Source organism: Delphinus delphis, chromosome 8 (genome assembly GCF_949987515.2).
Source record: "Delphinus delphis chromosome 8, mDelDel1.2, whole genome shotgun sequence".
NCBI classification, from domain to species: domain Eukaryota; kingdom Metazoa; phylum Chordata; class Mammalia; order Artiodactyla; family Delphinidae; genus Delphinus; species Delphinus delphis.
Genome location: NC_082690.1, coordinates 41,822,804 through 41,841,456, shown reverse-complemented (window position 1 = coordinate 41,841,456; position 18,653 = coordinate 41,822,804). Strand labels below are relative to the sequence as shown.

At 45.0% G+C, this 18,653-nt stretch overlaps 1 protein-coding gene across 2 annotated transcripts in view; it reads left to right on the top strand.

Moving 5' to 3' along the window:
- FAT3 (FAT atypical cadherin 3) overlaps positions 1–18,090 on the top strand; it is a 560,699-nt gene extending 542,609 nt beyond the window's left edge. The window contains exons 22-27 of one of the 2 annotated variants that reach the window (XM_060017234.1): positions 7,058–7,211; positions 9,538–10,193; positions 13,780–13,893; positions 15,988–16,047; positions 16,801–16,836; positions 17,465–18,090. In XM_060017234.1, the coding sequence (XP_059873217.1) occupies positions 7,058–7,211; positions 9,538–10,193; positions 13,780–13,893; positions 15,988–16,047; positions 16,801–16,836; positions 17,465–18,090 (1,646 nt within the window). The remainder of the gene's footprint in view (positions 1–7,057; positions 7,212–9,537; positions 10,194–13,779; positions 13,894–15,987; positions 16,048–16,800; positions 16,837–17,464) is intronic. The other variant, XM_060017235.1, reaches the window with a different exon arrangement.
- The last annotated feature ends 563 nt before the right edge of the window (positions 18,091–18,653 follow it).

Here is an 18,653-nt window from a genome sequence, read left to right as displayed (position 1 = left end):
ATCCAGTTATGTGGCCTCCCACCCTTCACAGCTGGCTTAAGGGAATTAGACAGGTTCCCTGTATGTGCTCAGCCCACTGGCCCACTGAGCACAGGGGGACAGAGAAAGGAAAAGCCAGGCTCCCAGATAATATACTATGGACAAATTTGACTGAGCTTTGCAGCTAATGGGGAAAAAGGTTTTTTTTCTGGGTGACTTTCTTCTAAATACTGAGGTAATTTTGGGGGGTACTTTAGAAAAGCCTCATGGTAACAGCATTAATAATATAATATTGATATTAATAGAAAAACCCTAAAAACACATTAAATGGTTCCAGGTCCTCAAGGAAAGTATTAGAGGTTCAGCCCAATATACAATATGTGAAATGTGAACCAGCTTTCCTAGGGGAAATTAGAGGTCTCACCTGCAAAGGTTTTCATCTTACAAGGTCTAAAGGTATTGCATGGACCCTGCTTAGGGAAAGAGAAAGGTCAGAGTGACTACAAGTTGAGAGGGTGAAGTAATGACAGAGGCCATAGTCCTCAGCTAAGCTCACTCCACTTATGATTAGCATCTCACGTGATAACGTGGCCACCAGTTTTCTCAAACTCATTGAGATTCACGTGGACTAGAATTTTCAGTACTTCCCAATATTCAGCCTAAAAGTCAGAGTGAAAAAACTCCCATGGCTTTCTTTTGTTTGCTTTATGAGCAACCCAGAAATGAAGCTGATTTCAGAATCCATAGTAATTACAGTAATTACAACAATAAAGCACCTAATGTTTGTGGGCTGCATTGTGGTTGATGAATCCAGAAACCTTATTATCCCCTATGAAGTGGGTATTAGTGAGGCTTAATTATCAGATAAAAACAGGGAGGTCCCTAGAGGTCAGGCGGCTCGGCCATGATCACACCCAGCTGGTGAGGAGCAGCCAGAACTTAGACGGACCCACCACATCACAGCTGCCTCCCCAAACTGTAAAGTTCCTGGAGTGTCTAAATGCAGTCGTAATTCAGCAGCATAGTGGTTGACGCTGACTTCAGATCCCAAGTGCTAGTTGCACATCTGTCATTACTTCCACCTTCGTGCGGAAGGTAGATGTTTCCTTATCGAGGCAGCCAAACTGGATCAGAATGATGTTCACCTACCCCAGGTGAACAGGGCCGAAGGTGGACGCTATTACTTGGGTGAATCAGGTCGGAAAATGACTTAAAGTCAAAGGAGTAAGTTAGGAATTATCTTGATTATTTGCCTACACAGCCCAAATTCATTCTATAATTGCTCAAACCACTTCTGTTTTTGCGTTTCATAGGTTTTGCAATGTTCTTCTTTGAGCAAGGAAAGGAGGGGGCATTTTAAGTTCATCTGGGTGCAGATTTCAAAACCATCTGTATCGGCTGTAACTAGAAGGATTGTAAACAAGAGCACAGCTTTGAGGCAAGGCTTTAAAATACACTTCTCGATGTGGCACATGTATACAATGGAATATTACTCAGCCATCAAAAGAAACGAAATTGAGTTATTTGTAGTGAGGCGGATGGACCTAGAGTCTGTCATACAGAGTGAAGTAAGTCAGAAAGAGGAAAACAAATACCATATGCTAACACATATATATATGGAATCTAAAAAAAAAAAAAAGTTGGTTCTGAAGAACCTAGAGGCAGGACAGGAATAAAGACGCAGACATAGAGAATGGACTTGAGGACACGGGGAGGGGGAAGGGTAAGCTGGGACGAAGTGAGAGAGTGGCATGGACATATATACACTCCCAAATGTAAAATAGATAGCTAGTGGGAAGCAGCCACATAGCACAGGGAGATCAGCTCGGTGCTTTGTGTCCACCTAGAGGGGTGGGATAGGGAGGGTGGGAGGGAGACGCAAGAGGGAGGAGTTGTGGGAGTATATGTATACATATAGCTGATTCACTTTGTTATAAAGCAGAAATTAACACGGCATTGTACAGCAATTATACTCCAATAAAGATGTTAAAAAATTTTTTAGATAAAATAAAATACACTTTTCATTTCACAAGGATTTGAGAGGAGAGAAGCTATGGCATTGTTTTTGTTTGTTTTTAATAGGTATTTCAGTGCTAGTGTGACAGTTATCTTTTTTACATCTGGAAACTGGTACGAAGTAGCATCTGCCACTTACTGACTGTGTAACTTTGGGCAAACAATCTTATGTAAGCCTCAGTTCCCCTTTGGTAAAATAATAGTACTCTCAGCAGAGGGTTGTTGTCAAGTATTAAGTGAGATAATGCATGGAAAGTTCTTAGCATTTTTCCTAGCGCATAATAAGCTGCTGTTCTTGGTGATAGTTTACTTATTTGACATTCTCCCCCAACCCAAGACAAAAAATCTACTCTTTCTAATAAGACTTTGAGATTATCCCCTGAATTTTATTTTTCTTTTACATTCACAAAAGTGTTAAAATATTATTTGTGATCAAATAATGCCTGGCTATCTTTGGGAATTCTGTTCCCTCTATTTGTGTTTTATATCAACATATGGTAATGCTTTGGGAGAGCAGAAGCTTTATTATGCTATTAGCTTTATTATTTGATGATTATTTGGCTCCCAGAAGGATGTCTGATGCTGTCCGTCTCACTGCATCTCATTGGCTCCCTGGAGAGTTGTGGGGAGTAACTACAGGCCCCTCCTGATTCCTAGTAAGTTGTGAGTTCTGGCTTACTGACAAATTCCAATGCCAATACAGTCTTGTAGAAAGATTTGAGAATCTGAAAGCCTGGATTCAAGTTCAAACTGATCATTTACTAGCTATACATAGTTGAACTAAGCCACTATTCTCTCCAGCACCCCCATAGAGTAGGGATGTTAATGGGGCCTCTTATTTACCTTTCATGGGATTATTGTGATCCTTCATAGAATGACAAAGTGATTTTAGACGTTACATCACTTAATATCATTATGGCAGACTTGTTGACATTTTAAAAATTATTAATAATAAGGCCCAGGCCAGGATAATGAGATCATAAATAATGCTTCGTTAGAACAGGTTAATTTTATCAACAAGCCTCTTGCACAAAGGCTAAATAGCAAATATAACTTTTCTTTCATTAAAAAAGAAAATCTGACCACTTTTTTAAATCCAATTGCTTTTCCCTTTCATCATGTTGACATAAAAATCCCTCCAAATTTAAAGTTTTTTCTTGCTTTTAGGCAAGATTTCTTCAAAAGGGTCTCTGCCTCCCTTGTCCCATGGGTTTGACATCACGAGAACAGATTCTAGAAAGTTTGCTTCTCTTTTTAATAAACAGAGAAATCCAGCTAGAGAGTGTAATAAAGTATGATTGTTAAACTTACAATTCAGGATAATACTGAACAACTCAGGACTCTGGAGCCAGACTACAGGGGTTCAAGTCTACACTAGTTTCATGACTGCAAATAAGTACTCTACTTCTCTGTACCCTGGTTTCCTCATCTATAAAATTGGAATAATAATAGTACCAAGGCTTGTTTTAAGATTTAAATGCGTTAATACATGTAAAGTGCTTAGAACTGTTCTTGGTCCATAATAAATGTCACTAAATGTTAGCTACCACCATCATCATCTTCTTCAAAATGGACAGCTAGTTTTCTCAGAGGTAGAACAGGGCTTCTGCCTCGTGCAAAGTTTGTAGTGTCTCTGTGCTCGTCGATGGTGTTTTTCTGGCTTTGTATCCCCAGTCCCTATTTCAGGGGTGTGCTGGAAAACCAAGTCTCTAAAAACAAAAGCCCGGATCTGCCGTGTTTGCTGATTTCTGTGGTGTAAATATTCCCAGCCTTGCTGGCATCAGGCTACCAGTGGTTTAATAACTGTCTGCCAAATTCTTGAATGCTTAAAATTCAGTACCCTCCACCCTAGATGAGCTGGCCCCAGCACACCACTGCCGATGGCTTCGACACTCAGTGAATAGGTTAATCAGTCAGGCTGACGGCTGCATCAAGTAGCACTGGATATCCCACAGAAGATAATGAAAATGACAAAATGCAGAAGGAAATGTGTGAGAGTAAAACAGTGCACTAGAGGGAGTGCCTCGTTTTTGTTTTTTTGCGGTATGCGGGCCCCTCACTGCTGTGGCCTCCCCCGTCGCAGAGCACAGGCTCCGGACGCGCAGGCTCAGCGGCCATGGCTCACGGGCCCAGCCGCTCCGCGGCATGTAGGATCCTCCCGGACCGGAACACGAACCGCAGGCGGACTCTCAACCACTGCGCCACCAGGGAAGCCCCAAGGGGAGTGCCTCATTTTAAATTCTGATTTTCCAAGGCAGAAAGACACCCAATCAAAATAATCAAACCCATGACCCTCGTTAGAATCCAGTTTCCATAATAGTGATTCAAATGTCCCTTACTTCCAGACAGTTCCTCCTTGCCCCTCCCTGGCCCCCTACTACTGCTGCTATGGTTTTATTTGAGAAAAGGCCAGGGCTTGTCAAATAGGAGCTGGAGAAGGAGGAACTGTACCTGAGCTGACCCACCTTGCCTTACGTTCCCCCTCCTGACTGCCCTCCCTACTCATCACTGCCCTGCTTTGCAGATTCCCTACTGTGGTTGTTCCGCCCTGCCCTTTAGTCTTAAAAGGAATTGAATTCATTCTCACAAGTCACTCTCCCTCTAAATGGCATGCCATCCTCACCAAAGACTAGCCAGGTGACAAAAAGAAGCATTTTTCCCAGTTCCAACTGCTTTCAGCAATCCCCACTTCCATGTAGGTGAGCAACTGCCCAAATTGGAAAAAAAATTACCCCAAGTCAGCAGCATAATTTGAAGCAAGCAGACCCCAGACTAATGCATCCTGCCCATAGACTTCAGGCCGCCCATCTCTGGACACAGTTTGCATCAACAGTGGTCTTTCCTTATATATTAGTTCCCTGGTGTTTCATTGGTGTTGCATTCAAGAGTATTATGTCTCTCTCTCAGAGCCTCAACCTCTGGCCCTCTGGGTTCTTAGTGCCAGGGAGGCTGGGGCTACCCAGTTCCTTCCTCTTAGGAGTGTAAAGATTTCTCTCTTGCCTCTTCCACTTGCCTCCTGAAGATGAGTCCTTCTCTCTCCAAACCTGTGAACACCCACACACAGTCATAATGTCCTCCTGTATGTGACAGTGCTCTGGAGTGGCGATTCAGTAAAACGTCCATGAGAGCATGCTGTATTTCAATCTATAGATTATTAGCTATCTTATACCTATAGAGATCAATCTACAATATCCCAGCATCAGTCACTGACCACTTGGGGAGCAGAGGTTGGCCCAAGAGCCCTTCAGATAAGAGTGAGGATGGTTATTTGCGAACCAAAGTAAATATGATGTGCTTGTTGGATGCTGAGACCCACTAATACTCTTCCTCTACTACCACCCACTCCCCCAAACATTAGAAACCAGGCCTTTACCCTCCCTCTGGGCAGATGATAGAGCCATTAATGTGGAAATTAACCAACCTTGACCAACCCAAGGATACTGACACAGTATTGTTGTTGACAGGCCCCACTGATGTGCTTAGAGCTTCCTATCAGATTTCGATTTCTAGTTTTCTTCGACCCCACTCTTCAATATGAGCTGATAAGCCAGGATTACCAGAAAAAGGAAATCCTCTCATGTGGAAGAGATGGACTGTATTAAGGTTCTCCAGGGACACAGAAACAATACGATAGATAGACAGATAGATGATTGATGGAAAGGTAGATAGATACATTATAGATAGGTAGGTAGAGAGAGAGATAGACTGACTGATTGATTGATTGATTGATTGATTGATTGATTTTTAAGAAATTTGTTCACAAGACTGTGGGGCTAGCAAGTCTGAAATTTATAGGGCAGGACAGCAGGCTGGAAATTCATGAAGAGTAGATTTTTCAGTCTTTACTTTGAAATCCTCGTAGCTGGAAATTCAGCCAAGATTTCTGTGTTGCAGTCTTGAGGCAGCATTCCTTCTTCTTAAGGCCTTCTTTTGAATGGATAAAATCCACCCACATTATGTAGGGTAATCTGCTTTACTTAAAGTCAACTGATTATTAACGTTAATCACATCCACAAATACCCTCACAGCAACATCTAGACTAGTGTTTGACCAATAACTGGGCACCGTAGCCTAATCAGCTTGATACGTAAAATCTACCTTCACAGAGACCAAATCACAGAAACAGAGAAAAGCAACTTGGAAGAAACTATTTATGATAACATAAATGAAAATCTCAATAAAAGTTTCAAAAGATGAGAAATTCTCTCGGAAAGTAAAGCAAAACCCCACAGAAGTGTAACATGAGAGAAAGATAAAATTAAAGGAAGATCCAAATGATCTAAGATCCAAACCATAAAACTTCCATAAAAACAGAATAGAGAAAACAAAGGAAATCATCAATGCAATAAAGTTTCACAATTTCCAGTGAGAGAAATTGTGAGAGCCCAGTACTGGTTCAAGTTAAGTGTACATCATTGTGAAAGCTCAGAAAATTGTTGGGGACAGGAGAAGCCCCTCCAAACTGTTAGCGACAAAAAGAAACTAGGTCACACACAAACTTCAGGAACCAAAACAACTTTGGATTTCTCAAAAGTAACATAGAGGGAATTGCTTAGAATTCCATACATAATTATCAAAGAAGTGTAAGGGTGGAGTAAAAACATGTGCAAGGTCTCACAACATTAACTTCTTATAAACCCCTTCTCAGGAAGCTACTGTAGAATGAGTTCTAATGAAATGAGTATGGAACCTATGATAAACTCCTTCATGGAGACATCCTACCTTTTACAGTAGCAGCCTGGTGGGGAAAGCATCTTCTGCCCCATCCTGGTTTCTGTTTTTGGGATCTGTTCCCTGGGTGTCGCTTACCATTCTCACTAGCATTCATGTATGTGGTTAATTAGGTGAATTTTTGTGGACTAGCACAAGCTCCAAACCATTACTTGGCATTTTTGTGGCAAGATGGGTTCCAAGTTCAAAATAACCAATTTGCTAATCATCTTGGGAATTTGGGCCCTGCCTAAGATTTGATTCAGAGGAATTAGGCCATGTCTGGCCGAGTCCGTGCACTCTGAGCATTACCAGTGGCATCCATGGCTCATGAGTTCCTCTGTTTCTCCAGGTTATCAGTGTACCTGTCTCTCCCAGTTCACCGGGAGAAACTGTGAATCGGAGATCACAGCCTGCTTCCCAAACCCCTGCCGGAATGGAGGCTCCTGTGACCCCATAGGAAACACTTTCATCTGCAGTTGCAAAGCTGGGCTCACTGGAGTCACGTAAGTGAGATTGTGCAATTAGTCTTTCTCTACGCTGCTTCTTGTTGCTAAGAAAACCAAACAGTAAAAAACTAACTGGGATTGGGACTTCCCTGGTGGCCCAGCGGTTAAGACTCCACGTTCCCAATCCAGGGGGCCCGGGTTCAATCCCTGGTCAGGGAACTAGATCCCGCATGCCACAACTAAAAAAGATCCTGCACGCTGCAACTAAAGACCCCGCACCGGCGATTAAGATCCTGCATGCTGCAACTAAGACCCGGCGCAGCCAAATAAATAAATATTAAAGCAAAAAACAAAAAAAAAAACCCACCTAACTCGCATAAAATATTCACCACTAATAGGATGGGCAAAGGGTTAATATCTGAATATAAAGCGTGCTTACAAATGACTAAAATGTTATCAGGGATTATCTCTGGGTAGTGGGGTTATGGGTTAATTATATTTTTACTTTATACTTCTCTATATTTTCAGAAATTTATACAATTACTATGTGTTCTGTAATCAGGAAAACAATCCTTTTAAAGAAAGTCTTCTCCGACCCCTAATATTTCCAGTATAGCTCTGAGGCAGATGTACTATCCATTTCCCCAGAACTCATAAACTGGGCTCTACTTTCTAGCATTTTATGATCATTCTGAGAAACTGAAAACTTACGTTTCCTTTGCAAATCTTTTTTTCCCCCAAGGAAGAGGGAAATTAAAGTGTGAGCCGAATGGAAAGGGAATGTTTTAAGTTCTTAGTAAAACAACGCTTTCAACTATCCTTGATGGTTTTAGAAGTATATATATATATGTGTATGTAATCTCAAGCAAAGTGATATTCTAATTACAGATCAGTCTTACGTATTCATTAAAGTAAATCTCCTGAGGACTTTACCAGGAAATACTTAGCTGACTTTGAATTGTTGGATGTAATTTAAAGTAATAAAGCTGCATTTATTTTTAAATACTCTGTGATTCTGACTAATTTCCAGCTGACCTGGCCTCAATCTGTTCAAATTAGGGACATTTGACTACATTTTAAAAGGTGGATTACCAAAGATAGAAGTGATCGGGCCTTTTAAAATGAACATATCAGAATAACTGGGGAAGTAGAGGACAGGGAAGAAGAAAGATCTATGTTCTTAAATAATGTTAAACTAAGAAAGAGTAAGGCTTACATGTTTGCCTTATAATTATACTCAAAACAAGTCATCGATTGCTTTAACGAGAATAAAATGGATTTATTTTTCGTTAGAATGCTTTAATCATTTTTCCTGATAATCTGCGTTAGCCTTAGCCTTTAACATAAGCATAGAATCCAGAAGATACAATGCTATGTAGCCCTCCACCCACTGCCTACATACGCCCTATTACCCCTGCTTCCCAGAGAGACCAAACATGACTGTATCTATTAGAGAGAAATGTCAGAACCAAACTTTCTCCTCCCTGGAAACTCTATTATAGGGTGTCTAACTTCACAGCTCTTTAAGTGTAGCTCTACAATCCCAGAAGCTCTGAGAACTAAAAGGACTGAGGATAAATTCGTGGCAAACTAATTTGGTGGCAAAGTCAGCCAAACCCATTCCGAGGCTACTTCTAGTCTTTATTTCCCTCATTTATTGTGAATATCCATATGCTTTACTGTAGAAACACTGGCATATTTGATTATGGGGCCTATGTCAGCACCAGTTCCTGGGATGGGGTGGGTATTCTACATAATATGAAAGATATGTACTGTATGTCATTTCTAAAATTGCAAAATTTTACATTCTGAGATGTATCTGGCCCTGAGCATTTTGGAGACCAGTACGTCTTCAACAGCATCTGTGGTTTCTTTTTCTGCTCCTTCTCTTCTCTCCCATGGCAGCCGTTTCCTTCCTCCGACCCGCTAGGGTCAGAATGTGGGAGAGATTGCATTGGGAGAAATCCCTTAATGCACGATGATCACCGGGGTCTACGGTGGGCGCATAAATGCTCACCCACCTCCCATATACACTGCATCACATCATTTTTGTCTTGCTTCAGGTACCCTTTAGGTACTTTCTCTCTCTCTTTTTTTTTTTTTTATTGCGGTACGCGGCACTGTTGCGGCCTCTCCCGTTGCGGAGCGCAGGCTCCGGACGCGCAGGCTCAGCGGCCATGGCTCACGGGCCCAGCCGCTCCGCGGCAAGTGGGAATCTGCCCGGACCGGAGCACGAACCCGTGTCCCCTGCATCAGCAGGCGGACTCTCAACCACTGCGCCACCAGGGAAGTCCGCTTTTTCTCCTTTAAAGATGTCGGTTTAACATGGAACGTCCGCAGGTCCTGATGTTTGAGGGGGGCTTTTGTGTGTTCTGTCGCGAAGGTGCGAGGAGGACGTCAACGAGTGCGAGCGGGAGGAGTGTGAGAACGGCGGCGCCTGTGTGAACGTGTTTGGCTCCTTCCTCTGCAACTGCACACCAGGCTACGTGGGGCAGTACTGCGGCCTGCGCCCCGTCGTGGTACCCAACATCCAGGCCGGCCACTCCTACGTGGGGAAGGAGGAGCTCATCGGCATCGCCGTGGTCCTCTGCGTCATCTTCGTCCTCATCATCCTCTTCATCTTCTTCCGCAAGAAGGTCTTCCGCAAGAACTACTCCCGCAACAACATCACACTGGTGCAGGACCCTGCTACGGCCGCCCTGCTCAACAAGAGCAACGGCATTCCATTCCGGAACCTGCGGGGCGGTGGGGACAGCCGCAACGTCTACCAGGAGGTGGGGCCCCCGCAGGTCCCCGTGCGCCCCATGGCCTACACCCCGTGCTTCCAGAGCGACTCCAGGAGCAACCTGGACAAGATCGTGGACGGGCTGGGCGGCGAGCACCAGGAGATGACTACATTTCACCCCGAGTCACCGCGCATCCTGACGGCCAGGCGGGGTGTGGTCGTGTGCAGTGTGGCCCCCAACCTCCCTGCCGTGTCCCCCTGCCGTTCTGACTGCGATTCCATCCGGAAGAATGGCTGGGATGCCGGAACTGAAAGTGAGTCGGAAGTAGTAATGCATCATTATTTCTTCCGCTCATGTTTACTGGAAGGAAATTCGGGAAGGGAGAGCGCCCCGGAGGCACAGAGCTCTCAGTAGGACATGTTCTGACCCTAAATGTTCACACCAGCCCTGAAATATTGCCCTGGTTCTTATCCCCATTTACAGATGGGGAAAATAAGGCTCAGAGAACATACATAATGTGCCCAATATCACACAGCTAGTAAGAGGAAGCTGGTACTCCAATACAGGGCTGCCAGCCTCTAAAACCCATGCTCTTCTTTTTTTTTTAATTAAAAAAAACGTTTTATTTTATATTGGAGTATAGTTGATTAACGATGTTGTGATACTTTCAGGTGTACAGCAAAGTGATTCAGTTATACATATACATGTATCTATTTTTTTCAAATTCTTTTCCCATTTAGGTAGAACCCATGCTCTTCTCACAATAGCACACCATTGGCAATAAAACAAGCAGCGTAGCCACTTATGTGATATACAGGAAGTGTGCTATGGAAGGTCAGAAGAGAGTATTTCTAGTCTTAGGGTGAAGACTTGAGGGGAGCAGAGGGACATTTGAGTTGGACCATGGTGGATAAAAGGTCCAGGAAAAGGAGGGTGTTCCACCACATAGAGGCACCCACATGATCAGAAGAAAAGCAAGTCCGTCTGTTTGGCTGGAATGCAGGGTTCAGGAAACAAGAAGGTGAACCACAAGCAGGAAAAGTGGTCCAGGCCAGATGCTAGTGTTTCCCTCTCCTTTTGGCCTCATACAGCAGAATTCTAGGCAAAGAGAAGAGCCACAAGTGCAAAGGCCCTGGGGTGGGAAAGACTTTAGTATATTGAAGAACATAGACAAGGTCAATGTAATTGGAGCTTGGTGAGCGGTGGGGAGAGTGGATACATTTTAACAGCAACCCTAATGCAGTTTTTAATCAGGTAAGTAGCTTGATCTAATTTACATTTTTAAAAGATGGCTCTGACTGATCCAGGGAGAAGAGACTAAATAGGACCAAAGAGGAAGGGAGCAGAGACCAGTTTGTTGTCCTATATGAACACCTGGGGAGAGGTGGTGATTGTTTTCTCTGTCCTAACATCAGTCGGAATGAAACTAAGGCAAGCTCCATTGTATCCTACGACTTTTCATCAGGCCTAATGGCTTTATATTCGAGTAGCAGTGACACCCTGGGTAGCAGGAGGCTGGTTTCAAATGGAGCTAGAAAGCACATGCACCCAAGGAGATACAGGGCGTCTCCATGAAGGAAGGGGGCATTCCTACTGGTGTCTTTAAGCATGAGTAAGATTTGAGTAGGAAACTATTGGAGAGGGCCTAATGGGAACAGGAAGCAGCTCAGTCAGTGCAGGGGACACGTGAGGGGTTACCTGAGGGTGTCTGGCTCTGTTGTTTAGGAGGAAGGCAGTCAGAGGTGAAAGTTTGGACACCAACTACATGAAAAATGATTGAATCTCTGAGAGTGTGAGCTCACCGAGGGAGCAGGAACAGAGAGAGGATGGTCCATCTGGGCCTCAGAAAGGATCTTGGAGATGCCTACATGTGGGAGGTGGGCAGGGAGTTGGGGCCAGGAAGGGAAACAAACACATGTCAACAAAAAGAGGGCAAGGAAAGCAGAAAGGGCAGTCAAGCAGAAGCCAATAAGGTCAGCAATAAGGTCAGCAGGGTTGAGCACCGTAAAACCATCCAGGAAGACACAGTCTTAACAAAATACTGCACTTGACACCTAGAAGTTTCTTAGTGATCTCAAGAATGTCCCAATGAGTCCTCAAGACAGAGTTCAGCATACAAGGGTTAAGGACGAAGAGATTTGGTGAGAAAACAGAGGCAGCAGATGAACATGAAAAACCACCACTGCCGTGTGCTGGATCGTCTCCTTAAATCCCCACAGTTGCACCACATGGGACCAGTTGGAGGAGTGGATAAGTGAAATGACTTACTTTAGAGCAGTAACTAGGAAAGGGAGGGGTGAGGATTGGCATCTGGTGCATCAGGGTCCAAAGCCTGTGCTTTTACCCAGACCGCTCTTGGGAGCTTTACCAGGGAAGTGGGAGAGGGACGGGAGAGGGAGAGAGTCGTCTGATGATGGAGGACAGCCTCTATTCTAGTACCACTCCAACTATGCTCTCTGCTGACTCCACCTCTGAGTAGACACACTTACACTTCAAGTCCTTCCCCTTGGATTTTAACCATAAATATATTCCCTCTCGAATTAGTGGTAGAGTTAGACTTTACTGCAGCCTTGCCAATCCCCTGGTTAGTAGAAAGCCTCCTTTCATTTAGCAGTGAAGATTTTGAATAAATGGAAGAGCGGAGAAAGGAGTTCTGTGCACAGCACTATACTCACCAGGGTGGATCATTTGGCATTTCCTTCCTTGTGTTCAGGGCTAAGCCTGGTGCCCACCTTGTGCTCTTCCAAGGCACATGTTTTCTGCCATATGGCTGTTGGGAGGTGAATATCTCCCTGGCATCTCTGTCCACTTGTATCGGTTGCTTATCCAACTCATCGTTTTGCTGTGGCTTCAGCATCTGATGGCAGATGCAGAGCTGCAGTGCCTGCACGTTTTGGGGAAGAAACAGCGATTTCTCTAGTCATGAAGAACAACTGTTCCCTTAATCACGAGTCCCCGTCTCTTCATACCGTCACATTCTGTGATGATTTTCCTGGTGATCAGTTCCCTCCACCCACTTCGTAATGTGACAGCTTTATTTCCAGAATCCACCTCAGGCCAAAACTCACATGTCCCCCCAAAGTATTGTTGAGCTTTTATCGACTACATTTCCCCCTTTGTTAAGCAAGGCAGAGCTAGCTGGCGAGACAGTCTCTGGGTGACTAATTCATTTTTCACTGGACAACTTCAAGATACGGGTTTTTATTGCTTCTTTTAGTCCATCAAATAAGAAAGTAGCCCTGTAGTGCGTGTGTGTGTGTGTGTGTGTGTGTGTGTGTGTGTGTGTGCAGGCTCTCTTTGTATGGCAAAGAAGGAGAAGTGTGTTGCTAAGAGCACATCCACACCGCTGACTGCTGTCCTCCGGAGTGCCGAATGCTGTCATTCCCAAAAATGATGTGGCGCTGCCCCCTAGAAGGCAAAGCTGAGAACTCCACTCGCTCCCCAGAGAGGGAAGTTCGGATTAGTGTAATGGCATTCTTGCCTATAAAATATTTATACTCCTATTTTAAAAGTAATCTCATTTAACCTGGTGTTGACACCACATCAGTTCATGTAAATGATCTAAATTAACTCTGAATGGCAAAGAGCAGCCCAGCCACTTCATCCTAGCTTTCCTCTTCACTTAGTCGCTTCCCTTTGAGGATGGAACAGCGACTTTCGGCTGTCAGCTATTTGGAAGCTCATTTACCACAGGTTAAGGGTTTCGAATCCATAATGTAAATTTCTTGATTGACAGATCTTTGCCCCTGATGGTACAGTCAGTTTTCTATTGTGCACTAAATTATTTTCTCTAAGCAAATGAAAGTGCCCCAAGAAGTGAACTCTGGCAGGGGGCGGGGCTGGAAATATGCACAAGGTAACCAGTGTCATTTCTGCTTTCTCTCTGGCTGTCCACGAAGACAAAGGGGTTGATGACCCAGGAGAAGTGACCTGCTTTGCAGGCAGTAATAAAGGCAGCAACTCAGAAGTTCAGTCCCTGAGCTCCTTCCAGTCAGATTCTGGTGACGACAATGGTAAGAAGTCATGGAATTTGTCCCTCCTGGTGGGCTCTGTTTCCTGTGCTGGCGATCACTGGTTGAGAGGAAGGTGTTGGGACCCATCCTGTTTCCTGGCCCAAGCGTGGGCTTTTGCTTATGCTCACAGCTTTCGCTGGGCTCCACTGTTGCGTGTCTGCTGAAAAAGCAAGCACTCATTGAGCCGCAGCTGGGAGCAGGCACAGAAGTAGAGGAGGTTCCCGCAGACCTCCAGTAATGCGTCCTCTTAGTACATGATGGCACTACCTCATCCCAAAGGATACTCTCTAGCAAAGTGTGATTTGTTTCCTTTTTTATTCTAGCTCATGATGATCTCTTCACACTTCACTACCCACCCAATCTCCCCATCATTAGAAATTAGTTCAGAGGCAAGACCTCCTTCTCGTAGAACCTCCTTCCCAGAGAGGTAGTATCTTCATTCTTCTTCAATCATTTGAGGTCATGGGCCTTTGGAGAATCTTATCTTAGATACGATGGATCAGCTCCTTAGAAAAATGCACATACCCCCAACATGTTGCATACGATTCCATGTGGTTCATGAACCTCACTGACACCCCAAAGCTGCAGCCTCTACCTCCTGTGAACCCATGTTTGTGGAGAGGGCGTTCATGAAGGACTGGGTTTTCTGAGCTTGAGGAACCAGCTTTGGAGGATGCGTTGGTCTCCCCAGGGCAGGGAAAGGGTGCAGAAATAGTCATAAAACAGTGAGAATTTACCACATGGTGGTGAACAAAGAATAATTTCAAGTAGTCATTGACAGTGACAGGCAGGCTTACCTTAGTCTATACCTTATTCTACTTTCCCATTTATCAACAATTGGCAAAATTGGATATTTATAATTTATGTAATCATTCACCCCATAAACCCTTGCTGAGTTTCTCCTGAATGTTGAATCCTGTGCTGGGCATTTTGTAGCCCGAAGAACAAAATGAAAATGACATAGTCTTTGCCAACCACCACCCGCCCCCGGCCCGCCCCAGGGAAAGACAGGAACAAAGGAGCCCCGAGGCCATAGAAGCAGTCATGGAAGTCAAATAGTCTGCTTTCCCCATCACCAGCCCCAAATCTCTTCCATCTCCATCCCAAATCCCTGGCACTCCTGAGAGGTGCGGAAACCTCAGTGTATCTGACCATTGGGGTAACAAACCATGTAACAGTGGATTTCTTCTGAGCAATCTCAGAAGGTCAGAGGCAGGCCTCCAGATTTCTTTACCTTGGTGTTTACTCCCTTCTTCATCCCCAGCCAGAAGAAAAGTTGTCGCTGGTTTGCATTTTATGTAGAAGCAGCTAAGAACGTAGTGTTTCCAAACTCCAGGCAGCAGCTCCAGCGATGATGCCTGGTTGACTATTCTCACAGGCTCTTCTTCATCACACACTTGGGCTTTCAGGCTTAGCATTCTAGGTTGGCCCTGACTAAAGCAGGCTTCCTAAAGTGCCTGATCACCTCTCCAGAAGCTACTGGTATCAGGTGCTCAGGCAACCCATATGAGCACAGAAATCTCCTTCCCAGTTTCTGACTATTTCAGAGGCCAAGTGCTGAGTCTCATCTACACTTTACGGGTGGGATCTGGGCCTCGGGTCGTTCTAGGCTATCGGTGACGTCATGTGAGTGTGAAACCATCAGTGCTGCAAAGGTTATCCTTCATCACTGGCATTTGGCTCAGAGCAGCATGGCTGACCAGCAAGTAATTATCCCTGGGGATAGTGAGGTCTTCCTTGGAGCCTTTGGGAGTCACTAATGAGAAATTAGCATAAGCTTATGGCCTTTGCCTTCCTAGATTGATTTCACTGGGCCACGAGGTGTGAATTTATGACCCAGCAATTCCTGCCGATCGTGCCTTTCAGGAGGACTGGCCCCGGATTTGTTGCTGTTTCCCTTCCTCCAAGAAGCCAGGGGGATGAAAGTGTCCACTGGAGTCCAATGGATGGGCTATGGGAAGCTTTGGGTGTTTGCATGCCGTGCCTTTGTTGTTACCATTGTTGTTGTTAAGACAAGTGAATGTATGTTTAAAATACATAACTAACCTGAAGCTGTCCTTCTCCTCCCTCCTGTCTTCTTTTCCTGGCCACAAGCATCCATAGTGACTGTCATTCAGCTTGTCAACAATGTAGTTGACACTATAGAGAATGAAGGTATTTACTGTTTTCTTCCATAGCATTTCTTTGTGCAGAGTTAACCTTTTGGAAATATCACTTCCTTGTTACTTTGAACTAGGGGTGACTTTTTTTTTTTAATTGAAGTATAGTATAGTACAATGTTATATAAGTTTCACGTGTACAACGTAGCGATTCACAATATTTGAAGGTTATACTCCATTTATAGTTATTGTAAAATATTGTCTGTATTTCCTGTGCTGTACAATATAGCTTTGTAGCTTATTTATTTTATGAACTAGAGGTGATTTTAATCAGTTGGCAGCAGAGGGGGCGGTACAGGTGGTTTCAATGAGACGCTGAACGTCTCTCTCTGGATTGGAGTGAATTTTACAATTTCGAAAAAAAATCCAGGTCATAATTCTTTTCATATGTGAGGTACTCTTTTTCTAAAATCCCTTCCGAGAGAAGAGTACCCACTTAATCGAAATCCAGATTAATACTAAATTCATTCTTATATTCAACATGTATTGATTGAGCACCTACTGTGAGCTGGGGATATTTAAGAAATCATTCAAAACTACAATATTATGGGAATTGATTTCAATCGGGTAACTTTTATTAGTGATTTAATACTATTAGGGCCTGGTACAGATGCGACTTATCTTTTCGTTTCGCAAATAACAACAAGGAGAAATAGGAACATTTTTTTACATCCTCTAAAATGTTCTGTTGTACCTTCTTCACATGACTTGGACTGTCAGTTTTACTTCTCACTTTGTATTTAAACAGTGTCTGTCACGGATCAAGGACAGAACTACAACCGAGGTGATTCTGCCATGCCCCCAGCATAATATGTTACTTATGCGTTTGGAATTGCTGAGTTTGTTCTTACCCTGTCACTCTCCTTCCATCTTTTCTGAGTTTCTTTGATCTGAATTTTGCATGTTCCAGGTGTCTTGTGTGCTTGGTACTGGAGGTGAAAGTCCCAGCCCAGCATCCTCCCTCCCCCAGCCTCTCCCCTGCTCCAGCAACTCACTTGTTTGCACGCACATCTCCCTCCCTCCTGTGGTCCACAGGACGGCTGATGCATCTACCTCTTCGAGCATGTTGCCAGCCTGGATGTGCACTTAGCCTATGGCTAGGAAGAGGAGAGAGGGTTCTAGAACTGTTGTTTGCTCGGCATGCCCTCACTGGCCATCGCTTCCGGCATGGCTGAGTGGGAGATGCTGCAGCAACCAGGTGTCATCCTCAGAGTTGCCATTGCCTTGTACTTCCCGGGCCAGAGCATGGCTGGTCCTGAGAGACCCTTGTAAAAAGCATGCGGGTGACCCTGGCTTCTTAGGGTCTCCTGGATGTTAAGAATTGCATGTCAGGTTCCTTGCCTGCTCCTTTCTGAGCCCTGACTCCAGCTCCATTCTGGAGGAAACTAACTGACACGGCTTCTCTCTCACAGCCTATCACTGGGACACCTCTGACTGGATGCCAGGGGCCCGCCTGTCGGACATAGAAGAGGTACCCAACTACGAGAACCAGGAGGGAGGCTCGGCGCACCAGGGCAGCACGCGGGAGTTGGAGAGCGATTACTACCTGGGCGGCTACGACATCGACAGCGAGTACCCACCCCCCCACGAAGAGGAGTTCTTGAGTCAGGACCAGCTGCCCCCACCCCTGCCAGAGGACTTCCCGGACCAGTATGAGGCCCTGCCGCCCTCCCAGCCGGTCTCACTGGCCAGCACGCTGAGCCCAGACTGCAGGAGAAGGCCCCAGTTCCATCCCAGCCAGTACCTCCCTCCCCACCCCTTCCCCAACGAAACGGATTTGGTGGGCCCTCCCGCCACCTGTGAATTCAGTACTTTTGCCGTGAGCATGAACCAGGGCACAGAGACAGCAGCGGGCCCAGCAGACAGTGTGTCTCTCTCCTTGCACAATTCCAGAGGCACCTCGTCCTCGGATGTGTCAGCCAGCTGCGGCTTCGAAGACTCTGAAGTAGCCATGAGTGACTATGAGAGCGTCGGGGAGCTCAGCCTCGCCAGCCTTCACATTCCCTTTATGGAGACCCAGCACCAGACCCAAGTGTAGAGGATGCGCTCGGGCGATGCGCGCGGTTTGTTACAGAAACGCGGAGGGAGACTGGCTGGGCTCGCATCTCCACGAAGGGTCCTGTGTTGAGCGAGCGGGAAATGCGGGATTTTCTTCTGGGAACTTCTTCCCGAGCCATACTGTCACAAGCAAGCTCGACTCCAGCTGGCTGAAAAGGAAAGGTTCAGAAATTGTTTCTGAGAGGTGACCCATCACCCTGGCAGTGCGTCCCTGCGCTCATGACCGACAAGACGCACCTAGTTTTTAAAGGGGGAAACAATTTCACCCATTGTTATACAGTCCATCTGTATGGCTTTGTGCAGTGCTGTGCCCTGGAAAAGTGTTACAGCATCCGTCCTTGCAGTATTAATAACTGGCAACAAGCCAAGAGGCATTGTTGCATGTAATTTTGAGCCAATGGGGAGGGGGGAATGAAAATAGTAGTTATGATTGTTGGAAAAGTTAGTCTCTTAGGCAAAAGAAAAGAGGAATAAATATTATTAAATAAATAAGAAAATGGGATGAAGGCTTTCAAATCAACTCTCTTTTTTTTTTTTTTTTTT